General features: G+C 43.2%; 1 protein-coding gene across 6 annotated transcripts in view; it reads left to right on the top strand.

Moving 5' to 3' along the window:
- abca7 (ATP-binding cassette, sub-family A (ABC1), member 7) overlaps positions 1-12,844 on the top strand; it is a 28,246-nt gene extending 15,402 nt beyond the window's left edge. For 3 of the 6 annotated variants that reach the window (XM_063496158.1, XM_063496159.1, XM_063496157.1), the window contains 26 exons: positions 137-194; positions 918-1,120; positions 1,719-1,845; positions 1,946-1,969; positions 2,193-2,341; positions 2,503-2,627; positions 2,736-2,837; positions 3,205-3,397; positions 3,619-3,713; positions 3,889-3,921; positions 4,053-4,149; positions 4,401-4,475; positions 4,604-4,773; positions 4,980-5,157; positions 5,861-6,121; positions 6,350-6,473; positions 6,581-6,710; positions 6,882-7,008; positions 7,187-7,249; positions 7,586-7,692; positions 7,787-7,928; positions 8,108-8,242; positions 8,366-8,469; positions 8,564-8,656; positions 8,955-9,204; positions 9,467-12,844. In XM_063496158.1, the coding sequence (XP_063352228.1) occupies positions 137-194; positions 918-1,120; positions 1,719-1,845; positions 1,946-1,969; positions 2,193-2,341; positions 2,503-2,627; positions 2,736-2,837; positions 3,205-3,397; positions 3,619-3,713; positions 3,889-3,921; positions 4,053-4,149; positions 4,401-4,475; positions 4,604-4,773; positions 4,980-5,157; positions 5,861-6,121; positions 6,350-6,473; positions 6,581-6,710; positions 6,882-7,008; positions 7,187-7,249; positions 7,586-7,692; positions 7,787-7,928; positions 8,108-8,242; positions 8,366-8,469; positions 8,564-8,656; positions 8,955-9,204; positions 9,467-9,925 (3,624 nt within the window). In that variant the 3' untranslated portion in view covers positions 9,926-12,844. The remainder of the gene's footprint in view (positions 1-136; positions 195-917; positions 1,121-1,718; positions 1,846-1,945; positions 1,970-2,192; positions 2,342-2,502; positions 2,628-2,735; positions 2,838-3,204; positions 3,398-3,618; positions 3,714-3,888; positions 3,922-4,052; positions 4,150-4,400; positions 4,476-4,603; positions 4,774-4,979; positions 5,158-5,860; positions 6,122-6,349; positions 6,474-6,580; positions 6,711-6,881; positions 7,009-7,186; positions 7,250-7,585; positions 7,693-7,786; positions 7,929-8,107; positions 8,243-8,365; positions 8,470-8,563; positions 8,657-8,954; positions 9,205-9,466) is intronic. The other 3 variants (XM_065472021.1, XM_065472023.1, XM_065472022.1) reach the window with 3 other exon arrangements.
- Positions 12,845-14,215: the final 1,371 nt, after the last annotated feature.

Below are 14,215 nucleotides of genomic sequence, written 5' to 3'. Positions count from 1 at the left end.
AATGAAAGCAAATTTAAAGTTTTAATTGTTTATCTTTTACCTTGCTGTTATATAGTTTTTATAATTTGTACATAAGTTTAAAGAAAGCACAGAAATGTGGAGTACTGAAAGAACCGTTCTCTGCTCTATGTTTCAGGACAGCGACTCGTCACTGAGTGAAGACACCGGGCTGGGAAGTGAGGAAAGCAGCTCATGTGAGTGTAAACTACATTAATTGATCATTAGCAAGGTTGAGCACCTCTGTAAAAGCAGACGTTTTGGTGGTTTGTTGGTCTGGAGCAAAGAAACTGCAATTATCATTTGCAGATGAGCCCGAAACAAAGATATTAGCGCCACATTTGGCGAAAACAAAGCACAACATTTCAGTACAAACACCTCATATCAACTGTCAGCACAGTGGTGGAGGAGTGATGATTTGAGCTTATTTTGAAGCCACAGGATGTGCCCATCACACCAAAAGCTTGGTCAAAACAAGACAATGATCTCAGGACAACAGAACAGCTGAAAAACTGAAGAATCGAGGCTTTGCACTCACCAAGTCCAGACCTCAACCTGATTGAAATGCTGTGACCTGTGCATAAATGAATGCACACAAACATCAATGAACTAAAGCAATTTTGTTATAAAAGTGGGTTTAAAATTCACCCACAACAATTTGAGAGACTGATAAAGTCCTATAGAAAATGGTTATTTCCATTTCTTGCTGTTAAAGCTGGTTCTACAAACTATTTAGTCGTGGGCTGTGTCCATGGACTTCCTCCTGTTTTGCATTAAACGTCTGAAGTTGCATTTTGTCGGGTTTATGTGTAGCTTTGAATATGTAGCTTACAATAGGAGAGACTGAAAATGTTGAGTGCATGTTTGAAAACCTCTTTAGAAGCAATTTAAAATGACATTCATCATCATCTTCATGGCAGATTTGGCAGCTTTGCTGTCGCTGGTTCAACACCACATCCCTGGTGCCAGACTGGTGCAGGAGTCTAGACGTGAGGCGGTGATCAACCTGCCGCAGACGGCCGCCAAAGACAGCAGCCTGGCCATCCTACTGATCGCACTGGACCAGAGACTGACTGAACTGGGAATCAGCAGCTACGGGCTGTCAGACAGCACGCTGGAGGAGGTGAGACAATGTTACAGTTACATTACCCAGTTACATCACTGGAAAATATGAAACTAGGCCAGTGAGTGCTTGGTTGTGATAAAACTAGTATAAAAATCTCCTATTACACAGTAATCAATATAGTGAATGCACAGTCCACAAGGGTGACGTAAGAGTAAACGGATCGAATGGCGTATTATCCGTCTCTTCAGGAAGGCTGGATATTTGTGGAGCTGCCGTGCCAGTAACAGGCTTAACATTAGCCTTCGATTAGCACTGATAGCAGATTTGTGGAGCCTGATAAGTCACCTTTGCATGATTTACCTTCTCACTTCTCTGCTCCTTTGCAAGGTTTCTGGATGCTCCCTTCACTGCCACCTGCTGTCTGCAGCTTACACCGTTAAGGAAATGCCTCAGTTTGAACTTAAAATTGCTTTGGCTGAGTTTTTATAGGAAACTCCTGCAACAGAGTAGAGTATCAAATGTCCTTTAAGACACTGTTTCCACAAATAAAATTTTGTGGGGTTTATTTATTGTTTCTTTGTTTTCGTTTTCACATTCTTTGAAAGAGTGCCTTGTTGTGCATGTACGGAGGATTTAAATTTAAAGTATTTTCCAGATCTTTCTGCGGGTGGCAGAGGAGACAGGTGTGGACACTGAAGCAGAGGTGCAGCCTGAATCACCCCACAGCCAGCAGCCGTCAGGACAGGGAACTGATGGCCACCCTCTAGATGAAGCAGAAACAGGTGTGTGTGTACACGCACACACTCACACACATATCACATATCATGCACATGAAAGCGTTCTGTTTCCCCTTGTGACTGTTTGTTTCCAAAATGCTGCCAGGAAGGAAAAAGCCTCATAGAAAAGGTACTCTCAGCTCACAACTGGCTGAAAATAATTATTAGATGAGATTGATTTTTTTCAGCAGAATATAAGTGAAATGCAAAAAAAGTAGACGTAAATTATGACATTTCAGTATTTTTCTCTGGTTTATTTTGCCTCTGTATCCATGGACGTGTCTAGGTCCAAGTATTTATCAGTTAAATGTACATTAACAGTCCAGGTTCTCACATTGTGTTTTTCTTGTCAGCAGAACCTCAGGAGACAGACCTGCTGAATGGCGATGGCCACGGTGGGGTGCCTGCAACTGGCTGGTGGCTGACGTGGCAGCAGCTGAGAGCGCTCTTCATCAAACGCTGGCTTTATGCTCGGAGGAGCCGTCGGGGAATCTTTGCCCAGGTTAGACTATCTGTCAGCAGCTGACTAAAATATCCACCCACTTCTATCGCTATGCCTTTTTCTTTGAAATTAGCTGCTTGTCATTAGCTATATGTTGCAGAATGATAGTTATTCTGAAACATAGACGGATATCTTTAAGGACGTCTCGATTTGTGCCTCAGATCGTTCTCCCTGCTGTATTTGTGCTGATCGCCCTGCTCTTCAGCCTTATTGTTCCTCCTTTTGGGAAGTACCCTGCCCTGCAGTTGCATCCCTGGATGTACGGCGAGCAGTACACCTTCTTCAGGTACCCCACAATGAGTCGTAACTGTCTACAAAAGCTCTCTCAGCATTTTGTTTCTGTTATTGAGCATATTATTGAGGAATTCTTTCATCTCTGTTTTTATATTCACAGCAACGATGATCCTGGAAACCCAGCCATGGAGAATCTGCTTGAAGCTCTCCTTGACCAGCCTGGGTTTGGTACCAAGTGCATGGAAAAGGAGGACAACATGACGTAAGATCATCCCATTGAACTGGTTTTAGTGGTATTTATGGAGGCAGTAGTAAAGATAGAAGGACTTGTGGTGCTGAGACATCATGATGTTAAATACAGTGTATTAGGCACCAGAAAATATTTATTTTCCTTACACAGATATTACTGCTGTGGCTAAAATGTATGCACGTTTTCCTCAGGTTTTCAGAAAGTGTCGGTTTTACTTTGGTTACAGAGTGGTTAGACAATATAAAACCTCCAGTGGCATTCAGCTGAAATTGCATCTCTATATAAGTAAACATATAGATTTGAGTAAATCTGCATACTTTTTTTAATATTTTCACTGCACATCGATGACTATGACACTAAAACTGTCTTCTCCCTGCAGGGATCTTCAGTGTGAAGCTGGGCGGGGTGGTTTATTCATGAGGCCACAGTTATCTTACTCTACCTGGGACATGTTCAGCAGAGGCAACTGGAGCAGAGACAGACCCTCACCTGAATGTCAGTGCAGCACAGAAGACGTCTACCGAATGCTCCCCGAGTGTCCTGAGGGTGCTGGAGGGCTTCCGCCTCCACAGGTCAGTGCGGGATCCAATCAGGACTGATTTACTGTAACACAGTGATCAGTGATCCGATCTCTGCACCATCAGAAAATATCACCAGTTAACTCGTAACAGAACCAACATTATCTGAATTTTTGTCATGAAATGTTTGTTTTCGTTAAATACTGTAGACTATGTCTGTACTGTACTGGACCCCAGTGCTTTCAACTGACCCATTGCAGTTTTTTATTTTTCAGATTAAAAGGCCGACTGGAGACATCCTGCAAAATCTGACAAGTTATAACATCTCAGATTACCTGGTGAAGACCTACTCTCAAATCCTTAAGAAAAGGTACTTCATTAACTCAATACAATAAAAATATACATATAGCTATCATTTATTTTGATCCCAATTGACCGAGCACTTCACAGTATTCATAAATGTCTTCATAAACTTTGACTGATTTGCATTTTTCCATCATGATTGTAACTCTGTGATCGCTTGTCTCTCTCTCTGCCTTTAATAGCCTAAAAACCAAGAAGTGGGTGAATGAATTCAGGTAAGCTGTTAAATTACACTTATATACAAAATATCTGCTTTATTTAACTGTGATATCTCTTTAAATGCTTTGTACTGGTTTACATGAACTCGGTTGAGCCACCTTTGTATTATTTCTAAAATGTATCACAGATACGGAGGCTTCTCCCTCGGAGGTAGATCTGTATCTCAAACCCAATATCTCCAAGACTCGGTCATGGCCATCAGGACTCGTTTCCGAGTCCCACAGGTACAGAGAGCCTTAAGATAAGTGCTTTAATAAGACTAATTCCTTTTTCTACCTTTACAGAGAGAATAGCAGGGAAAATGGAAGTAAAATATTTAAAAGGGCTGGAAGTTCTACTGCTGGTCCCAGGAAAAGCTAGTCCTGACCAGAGCACCGGCTAATAACAATAAAAAGCCTCACCCACCATCCCCCACACCACATCATTCCCCATTAAAGCAGTCAACACTGAGAGTGTGCTTTTTGCTTTATCACAGAACAGTTCACTGGGAAACCTGCTGCACAGACTCCCAGAGGTCTTAGGAGGGCTGAACAGTGAAAACAATGTGAAGGTAAATGAGCGTCTTTTTATTCGTCTTTGTGTCTTCTGTTTGTTTTTCCACAGACTTTAAAGAAAGCGATGTAGGTGATGCGTCCAGATATTTGTGTCAGCCTCAAACGCTCTCTTTTCTGTGCTCAGGTGTGGTACAACAACAAAGGCTGGCACGCCATGGTGTCATTTGTCAATGTGATGAACAACGGCCTGCTGAGAGCGAGTCTGCCACCAGGTCCTGAGAGGAGGAAGCACGGCATCACTGCCTACAATCACCCACTCAACCTCACCAAGGAGCAGCTCACCGAAGTAGCCATGTTAGTTCACTGCTGTGGAGAGTTCAAGTTCACCAGTTTGGCTCTTGTGCTCGTTGTATTAGTTCTATTTATGTGAGGGGGAAGATTAGAGTGGATTTAAACTCTGTGCACTGTTGTTAAAAAATATTTATTCTTTTTTGTATTTTCTTTTTTAAATAAAGAGGTCCACAGTCTTCTGATGCGTTTTTCTCTGCTTTCTTCTTCAGGATGACTACATCGGTGGATGTCCTGGTTTCCATCTGTGTGATCTTTGCCATGTCCTTCGTGCCGGCCAGTTTCGTCCTTTTTCTGATCGAGGAGCGAGTCAGCAAAGCTAAACACCTGCAGTTTGTCAGCGGGGTCAAACCGATTCTCTACTGGCTGGCCAATTTTACCTGGGACATGGTCAGTATAGCTCGAGATAGAAGAAGTTAACTGTCCTCACTCAGACAGATTTGTATGCATCAGTGTAAGTCAGGAAGTTTCATCAATCCGTTTACTACTGTAAAGGGTACTGTCACTGTAAAGACCATTACACACAGCATTGAGCGATAATGAGCTGGTCCGGATGTTTCTGAACAAGACAAGGAAGAAACTGAGATTTCAGTTTGATCCAGGAGTTGCAGCTGTATCACGGTGCTTTCGCACACATTTCAGGATGTCGGTGGGACAGTTTGAGCTCTCGTTGGCTTCCACATCTGAGGAAGCAGAGACATAATTTCAGAGACCTGATTGACCTGGAGAAGCGTCTAGCTGTGTGTCTGAAGTAAAATAGCATTATTTTACTGTTTGTGGATCCAATACCGGTGCACATTTTGAGCTACGAGCGCTCTTGTTGCCAAATGCAGTGGTCAGATTGATCAAATCTGTTTATTCAGACCCAAAGAAATCAGAAAAGTCAAGCTCAGAATGAAAAAAATAAATGTCCAGGGAAATTACTGTGAGCATGAATAGTTGCATTGAGAATCGTCCCAGATACATTTTTAACACGAAATATTTGTACAGATTTTACATGTCAGGCGTGTAAAGGCCTTTAGACTATCATCACATACTTGACTAGATAAAAATCCAGGCTCAGGATAGTTTTCCCTTTTTTCTTTGTTTCCAGTTAAACTACACCATTCCTGCTATCATGGTGGTGCTGATTTTCATCAGTTTCCAGCAGCAGTCATACGTTTCTGAGACCAACCTGCCCGCTCTTATCCTGCTCCTCCTGTTCTACGGGTGGTCCATAACCCCTCTTATGTACCCAGCATCCTTTGTGTTCAGTGTCCCAAGCACAGCTTATGTATTTTTGACCTCCATCAACCTCTTCATTGGAATCAACGGCAGCATCGCCACCTTTGTCCTGGAGCTGTTTGTAGATGAGGTACACATTTTACGCAGGCGTGAAGTTCAATTACTTCTTCACCTGTCTTCTAGGAATAAGTAAGGCATAATTATATTTAATTAACAGTAACTATGCTTTTAACCGTCTTGTTTTACATTTTCTTAACTAATGAAATGTTCCTTAAAATATTTCTCTGCAGTAGAAACATAATTTTGTTTAATGCACCTTTAACTAATCCATCATATGTGAATGATTTTGTCTTTCCAGTATCTGAACGAGGTGAACAGAATCCTGAAGAAGGTGTTTTTAATCTTCCCTCATTTCTGTTTGGGACGAGGACTTATCGACATGGCCAAAAACCAGGCCATGGTGGATGCCTTCAAAAGACTGGGTACATATTAGTCAGCCGCAAAAGGGTTATTTGCTCTTACAAAGACTAAATATAGATGTATAAGTATAGAAAGATATAGAAATAAATATGTAATGTCTCTCCTCCAGGTACCAAACCAAGCCTGGACCCCCTTCAGTGGGACTTTGTAGGAAAGAACCTTTTTGCAATGGCAGTAGAAGGTGTTGTCTTCTTCATCTTTACCATACTCCTTCAGTACAAATTCTTCATCCGCTACAGGTAAAAATCTCTATTTTTAACCTTCTGTGCACTCTTGTTTCTCAAGTTGTTTCCCTTTTCCTTCCTCTTATTGTTGTCGTGCAAGTGTGTCAGATTAATGGATAAAAATTCTGAAATCAAATAAAAGTGGGATCTGTGAGTTGGTGATTGGTTGCTTGTGTGTTTGTTCAGGCCTTGGTGGACAAAGCCTGAGTTGGCTCCTCTCGGTCCAGAGGATGAGGATGTTGCGAGAGAGAGAGAGAGGGTCAAAAGTGGGAAAGCACACTCAGACATCCTCACCATGATCGACCTGAGCAAGGTACAACGTGCAGGAAAATGTAAACGCTGAACTTGTTTAGGTCACTAATTAACTCTACTGCAGCTAAATGTTTTTCATTCGAGAGACTCTCACTGATGAGCTGTCCTCCTCCTACACTGACACTGTGAGTTGTGAATTTCAGCTTTAAAGTGTAACAAATAAGCTTCTTGTTGTTCAGGTTTATAAAGCCGGCAGAAAGCCTGCCGTAGACCGTCTTTGCCTCGGGATTCCTCGCAGCGAGGTGAGGGATCTGCGCACCAGTGATTGTGAAGACACACACACCACCTTTGGCTATCAGCGCTGTGTTCTTTATCCATGTAGTTACAGCCACATTATCACAGGGACTGTTTTATGATATTGTAAATGCAACTTGAGGTACTGTTTTTCACCACTGTAACTGCTATTTAGACTTTCACATGCAGTTTCTAAAAATACCATCGTTACTAGTAATGGACCTTATACTTTTTCTATATTTGCTTCTGCTAATAAAAGCTTCTGTTATCTTATGCGTTAATAACTGAGCTGTGTGTATATAGAGATGTTTGTAGCATGCTGCTCTTATGTCTCTGCCGTCCAGTGTTTTGGGCTGCTTGGGGTCAACGGAGCTGGGAAGACTTCAACATTTCGGATGCTGACTGGAGATACACCTGTCACTCATGGAGAGGCTTTCCTCAGCCAGCACAGGTACAAAGCGTGTCTGCTGCAGTGGCTTGAGCCCCTACAGAACTACTATTGTACCAAACCACAGACATTGCATCAGCTATTTCTCTGCTCTCAGTGTGCTGACAGAAATGGAGCGGGTCCACCAGCTGATGGGTTACTGCCCACAGTTCGATGCCATCAGCGACCTGCTCACAGGTCGGGAACATCTGGAGCTGTACGCCCGCCTGCGGGGGGTGCCAGAGGAGTTCGTCTCTAAGGTGGTGTAAAATTCCCAAGCTAGAGTTTTGTGAAAGAAGATATGCTGAAGAGTTGGTGTTTTTATTTAGCTAAATGTGTGGCCATTGTAAAAATCTAGGTTTCATCATCTTTAAATGTTATTTCAAGAGGTGAAGTATCAAGTTTGGCTACAGGCAGCAGTTTCTCTGCTGTTCTCTAGGTGGCGCAGTGGGGTGTGAAGAAGCTGGGGCTGACTCAGTATGCAGATCAGGAGGCTGGAGGCTACAGCGGGGGCAACAAGAGGAAACTCTCCACAGCTATCTCCCTCATCGGGTCTCCACCTGTCATATTCCTGGTGATGATTCAGCTTAATAGAAAAGATGATGTGGTTATTATTGAATGACCTTCATCCTTAAAATATTCCTAACTTGTATCTCACTCCATATTTCCTCTATGCTCCCCCACCACCTTTTGTCAGGATGAGCCCACCACTGGCATGGACCCAAAAGCCAAAAGATTTTTGTGGAACTGCATCCTCAGTGTCACCAAAGAGGGGAGAGCTGTAGTGCTAACCTCACACAGGTACCAATCGGTTCAGCTTTATTTCATTCCCGATGGAGTTTTGTATTGTAAAGGCAAAATATTTACTGCTGTCTCTAAATGTTTGTATTGTCAGCATGGAGGAGTGCGAGGCACTTTGCACCAGGATGGCCATCATGGTCAACGGCAGGTTTCGGTGTCTTGGGTCTGTGCAGCACCTGAAGAACAGGTAACCAAACGCTAGTGCTGTGCGATACAGCAAATATAGGCATACGATCCGATACCAGCTAAACAATATCCACTTACCTCTACGAAACGCTGCACTTCTCCCTGATTTAATGTCTGGTGTGTTGTCTACATTAGACAGGCTGAAAGTGCATGACTTAATACTGAAAAAAGTACCGCAAATAGCCATGTCCCTTTCCAAACGGAAGGTGAACAAATTTGTGAAGAGGTCAGGGTCTGAGAAGTTTATCTTGTCATGTAACAGTCGTGAATCACGTGCTTTGTTCCTTCCCGTCTTTCAGGTTCGGTGATGGATACACCATCATCCTTCGTTTGGCAGACACCAAATCGGACCCTGACTTGTGTCCCGTCAGCGCCTACATGAAGGAGTGTTTTCCCAGTATTGAGCTGAAGGAGCGGCACCAGAATGTGCTGCAGTACCAGCTACCCTCACACGCCTGCTGCCTCGCTCGCGTCTTCGACGTGCTGGCAAACAACTACGAGGAGCTGGATATCGTTGATTTCTCCATTTCACAGACTACGCTGGACCAGGTGAGGGCTGTGATGAAGGTTTAAAACCTCTTTAGTGTTTTGGAAAATGACTATTTCTGCAAAATGGGTGGTGTAAGTCTCATGGCCTGTGATCCCGTATAAGTGGAGCCAAGTGATTCTTTCTTAGTGATTTTCTCCACATGTGGCGCCGCTATACCCGATCTCCCAAATCCCACTTTAAACCTTGGTCATAATTAAACAAGACTTGGGTCGTATAGAAAGAATAAGTCTCAGTGACACTAAAGCTCCTTACCTTTTGTAGGTGTTTGTCAACTTTGCCAAGGATCAGACTGATGACGACTGCCTCACAGATGTGGTCGTCAGCAACGGGACAGTACAGCCAAACCCACCTGAGCACCAAGTTAATCCTCCCGTCAATAAACCACAACCACCAATCGTTCCTCCTCAACCAAGCAAAAGTCCACACCTGCCTGGGAAATCATCTGACAGCAAGTCAAGGGCGGGTAAGCCGAAAAAAGAAAAATCTAGCAAAGGCAAATCTGGCTCTGTGGCAATGCGCGCACTACCACAGCCAGAGGAAATGGCCCGGGAGGTGGCTAAGGTGAGCCGCAGGGCCAGCACTGAATCAGACGGCAGTAACAGCGGTGTTCAGGGAGAATCGGGCAAATCTTGTGGTTCGAAACGCAGAGCAGAGAGTTCCAGCAAAGATCCCTCTGTTCTCTTTATAGTCGGCAGCAACTCAGAGGAGAGCACGCTGTGAAGCGGACTGGCACTAAACAAGTGGACCAAAGACAAACAAAAGCTTCATCTTCCCCTCTGTATCGTCATTTGAATGCTGCAAAGTCTTCACAGGGACATGAACAAACGAGCACTTTAAAGTCCATCAGTAAGAAAGCTGCAGTGGACAAGTGGACTGAAATGTTACTGTCTGAGAAAAACAGAGTAGAAGCTTTAAAAGAAACAACCGAAGGTCCTTTGTGGTAATGACTTCGGTGCCTTGCTCAGCTCTTATATCTGTAACTCTTTACCCTCCACAGCGAGTAAAATAAGTACAGAAAGCATCAGTTTTCTGAGTAAATATATTTCTAAAGGTGCTGCTGAAATCCTCACCAGATGACAGTAAAACTATACCGTACCGTATCAAACCATAGATGTCCACAAATTATGTTTTGTGTGACCATGAGAAATTACACAGGGAAAAAGTGCTGAACACGGTTACTGAAATGGATTTAATACTTTGTTAAAAAAAGGATGCATATAGGCCATCATGGATGAGTGCATCCACATTGTACCTGCTGATTTCAGGTCTTCTTGCAGATCTTGGAGAACTCTTCTGATCATCCTTTTCGCTCCTCTGTCTGAAGTCTTGCAAAGAGCCACTGTTTGTGACTGGTTTGTGGTGAAATTATGTCCTTTCCACTTCACGATTATGGCCCCAACAGTGCTCACTGGACCGTCAGTAGTTTAAAAATTCTTCTGTAACAATCCCATCAGTATGTTTAGCACCAACAAGCATGTGAAGGTCTTGACAGATCTCATTGGTTTTTCCCATCATGAGATGTTTCTTGTATGACAGCTTGGTAATGAAACACATTTTATAGGCCATCAGTTAGAACTGAACCAGCTGATATTCATTTGCACTAAGTGGCAAATTACTAATGACTGATTTCAGCTGATGTCATGACTTTTGCCTTTTGCGTCTACTTTTTCCCTGTGTCATTTCTCATTATTACACTTAATTTATTATTAACTTAATTTATTGTCATCTGTGGTTTGATTTATTTGCATGTGTGGATTGGATGGGTTGTTACTGACATCTGGTGGGAATTTCATGCCGGTAGCACCTTTAGAAATAGATTTGCTTCAAAAATTGGCGACACGTTCAGTACTTATTTTACCAGCTGTATATGGGTCGATTAGTCTTACACTGTGTCTTCTCTTTCTGTGTCAGTGTCATCACTCCTCAGTGGTTTATTTGTCCTGAATGAATGTTATGCAGGGCTCGCTGCTAAACCAGTGAGCAGTGTAGCTCAGGATTCAGTCATTAGACCTCTTACAACCTCATCTTTGCTTTACAAAAAGCATTCTTTCAGTCTGAATACTGAAATGTTCAGACTGTTTGTTTTATGTTAATTCTTAAGGTGGTTTTATAGGTTAGAGGGCATTTGAGTGGCGGGTTGTTTCAGGACTATACAGTATCTCTTTTGAGGAGAGAATTTACCTCTTATTGTTTTGTAAAAAACAACTTTATTATATCTTTTATCTGAATGTTTTTTATTTATCCAAAGTTTTATTATGCAGACTAATCTTATTATTTATGAATTGGAGGGGTTCATATCTTTGCTTGCTTTTCATTAAAAGAGCTGGAAACCTCGTGATAAATGAGATTCACAGGTGTCACTGTAGACGTTAAATTCATGTCAAACATGCCAAAAATTCCACGTTCAATCAAAGAAGTAATATTTAACAAAACAGAGCAATCAGTGAGACAAAAACATTGCCTTCAGTCAACAACTGTTTTTATTCTGAACTATGTGTTTGTTTCTTTCTAACAAACGACACACTGGCTGCTGAATGTTACCGTACTGTAATGGCATTTTATATATATATGCATGAGACAAACGTGACATATCAGAAGGATTTCATTCCAAAATGCAACCTGTTTTTAACAATGTGGGGCAGCTGGACGGGTGAGTGGTTAGGACACGTGCACTACATGGATAAAAGTAGTGGAGCAGCCATGGAAACCAAAGCCATGTTTGGAGTCTGACCTTCTGTCATTCTCAAACACTTCCTCCACTTACAGCTGATTGTGGTATATCTATGAGAGAAGAAATGTCACAAACTGCGGCTGTGGCGTCCTGTTACTGCACCAAGCTCAATTTCAGTGAGCTCTCTCCAACAGCACGTTCTTTCGGGAATCTTTGTAAAGACAGACAGCATGGCTAGCTGCTTTAATTCAACAGTACAGACTTACTCCCAAAACTTTTGTCCATGTAGTGTAACCTTAAAGCCTTCCACAGCTGCATGCTGTAATTTCCCAGCTCCCTCTCTTATATTTCCTGTCTATCTCTGGAAAAAAGGCAGAAAATGTTTAATAAAAGATCAACAATTATACTAAAATGCCCTGAAATACTGCAGAACTGAAACTGTAAGCTGGATGTCTCATTTTGGAATGAATATGCTGTTCTACTTGAATATCAGCTGTAAGATGTACATTATTTCCTCGAAGTATGGTAGCTTAAAAGAATGTCTGTTCTGAAAAAATTAAAAATATTTGACCTGCAGCACAATTTTCAAACACTGCAAGTTATGTGTGGTTGTTGAGTCACTGCGGCGTCTGAGCAGTCAGGTGGTTTGGCTGCACCATCCTGAGGAAGATGAGCGGCGCTTTGGGTGCAGGATGAAGTGGAGGAAGGCTCATCTGTCTGTTTACCTCGCAGGCACCTGGTGATCTGTCTTTTCCAGCTCGGCTGTTTTAAAGGAGAAAAAAATGTAGAATCAAATTTTTCCGTTTATTTGGTGTAGATATTTACATGTACACACACGAAACCTGCATAAAACTTGCTCTTGTGATAATATTTGTTCAGTTCAGCTTGGAGTATTAACACTAAATTTAACTAACTGACATGATTTTATGTGTCACTAACTGTCAACAGCTCCTGTGGATTACTTACTACTGAAGTCAATAAAAACAATTATTTTCTTTTTTTCTTTTTCTTTTTTTTTTTTGTCTGTCCCATTTGGTTCTTTAGCCGTCAGAATTGTTGTCTGAAGACCAACAAGGATACCAAATGGATTTATTTTGCCAAATGGATCATCATGGCATTGCCGTATTGGTCCATTTGATCAAACTTTGTTGTTATTATTTATTTTATTTTCAGTTGTTACAGATGGGACAGACATGACTGGGGGATAGGAAAGGGAGAAAGAAAGAGAGGAAGGAAAAGAAAAACAGAAGGGAAAAGGGACAGTGAGAAAGGGCACTTACAAAGACAAAGAGAAAAAAAAATCTCCTGGATCACCTGTTGAGAGAAAAAGCAGAGAAAACAAGCAAAAAAAACAAAACAAAGCAACATACTAAACACAACACCATCACGTTAATCTAGCTAAGTGTGAACAGCAGTAAATACTAAATACTGAATGTTGTTGTGCAGCACGCAGGACAGACAGCGCACAATGTGCTTTGAAGTAGCAGCTAAGAAAGGTGTAGTTTATGTCTACGAACAGTGAACACCCGTGTGCACACCTGTGTGGATCAGCGCGCTTGTATACAAAAGGTTTCCCCATGTAACGGTCTGCTAGAGGGTGTGGAGGGCCATAGCCCCGTCCCCCAGGGCATGAAGCAGGCATGGAGGAGATCCAGGCTCCAGACATCCAGAGGCCCCAGAGTGCGAGAGCCCAAGGAGTACCACCGGAGGGGCATCCGTGCCACCCTCCTGGGAAGGGCTGAGGAGTTCCCCAGATGAGGGGGTCACCCAGTAGCCACGGAGCAGAAGCCAGAGGGGGCTGCACTGGCGTGCCCGCCGGCTCTGCCGGCAGCCAGCTGTGCCAGAGTGAACCGAGGCCGGAGGCCCGAGGGCCCCCTTTGCCCAGGAAGAGGCCTGACCGAGCGACAGGCACCAGGCCCCGCCAAGTAGCCACCGGGAGTGAGCTGGTGCATACCTGAGCGCCCAGCCCCGGACACCAAGAACCACCAATGCACCAACCCCTGAGGGCATCAGTTACCGGCAGGGAGTGTGGTGAGGGGAGATAGGCCTCCACACTTGGAGGGCCTGGGAGTTCCCAGGGAGGTGGAGTCTAAGACCCGACCTGACATATAGACACAGACAAACAGGCACACACAGACATAAACATGCTTTCCCACCCTCATGCACACATATACAAACACTCAGCACTCACCCAACGTAGGGATAGACATACATGGACATGTACACACAATCATACTCCCCAAACATACTCTATGCCCCGGGTCCAGGTACCCTCGCCCCCAGAGGGGGAAACGGCACCCAGACCCAAGAGATGTGACCCTTTCCCCCGGGGTGGAGGA

This window comes from Pelmatolapia mariae, linkage group LG15, assembly GCF_036321145.2.
Source record: "Pelmatolapia mariae isolate MD_Pm_ZW linkage group LG15, Pm_UMD_F_2, whole genome shotgun sequence".
NCBI classification, from domain to species: Eukaryota; Metazoa; Chordata; class Actinopteri; order Cichliformes; family Cichlidae; genus Pelmatolapia; species Pelmatolapia mariae.
Note: the sequence above shows the minus strand (reverse complement) of the source record. Positions and strands in the feature narration are given on the sequence as shown.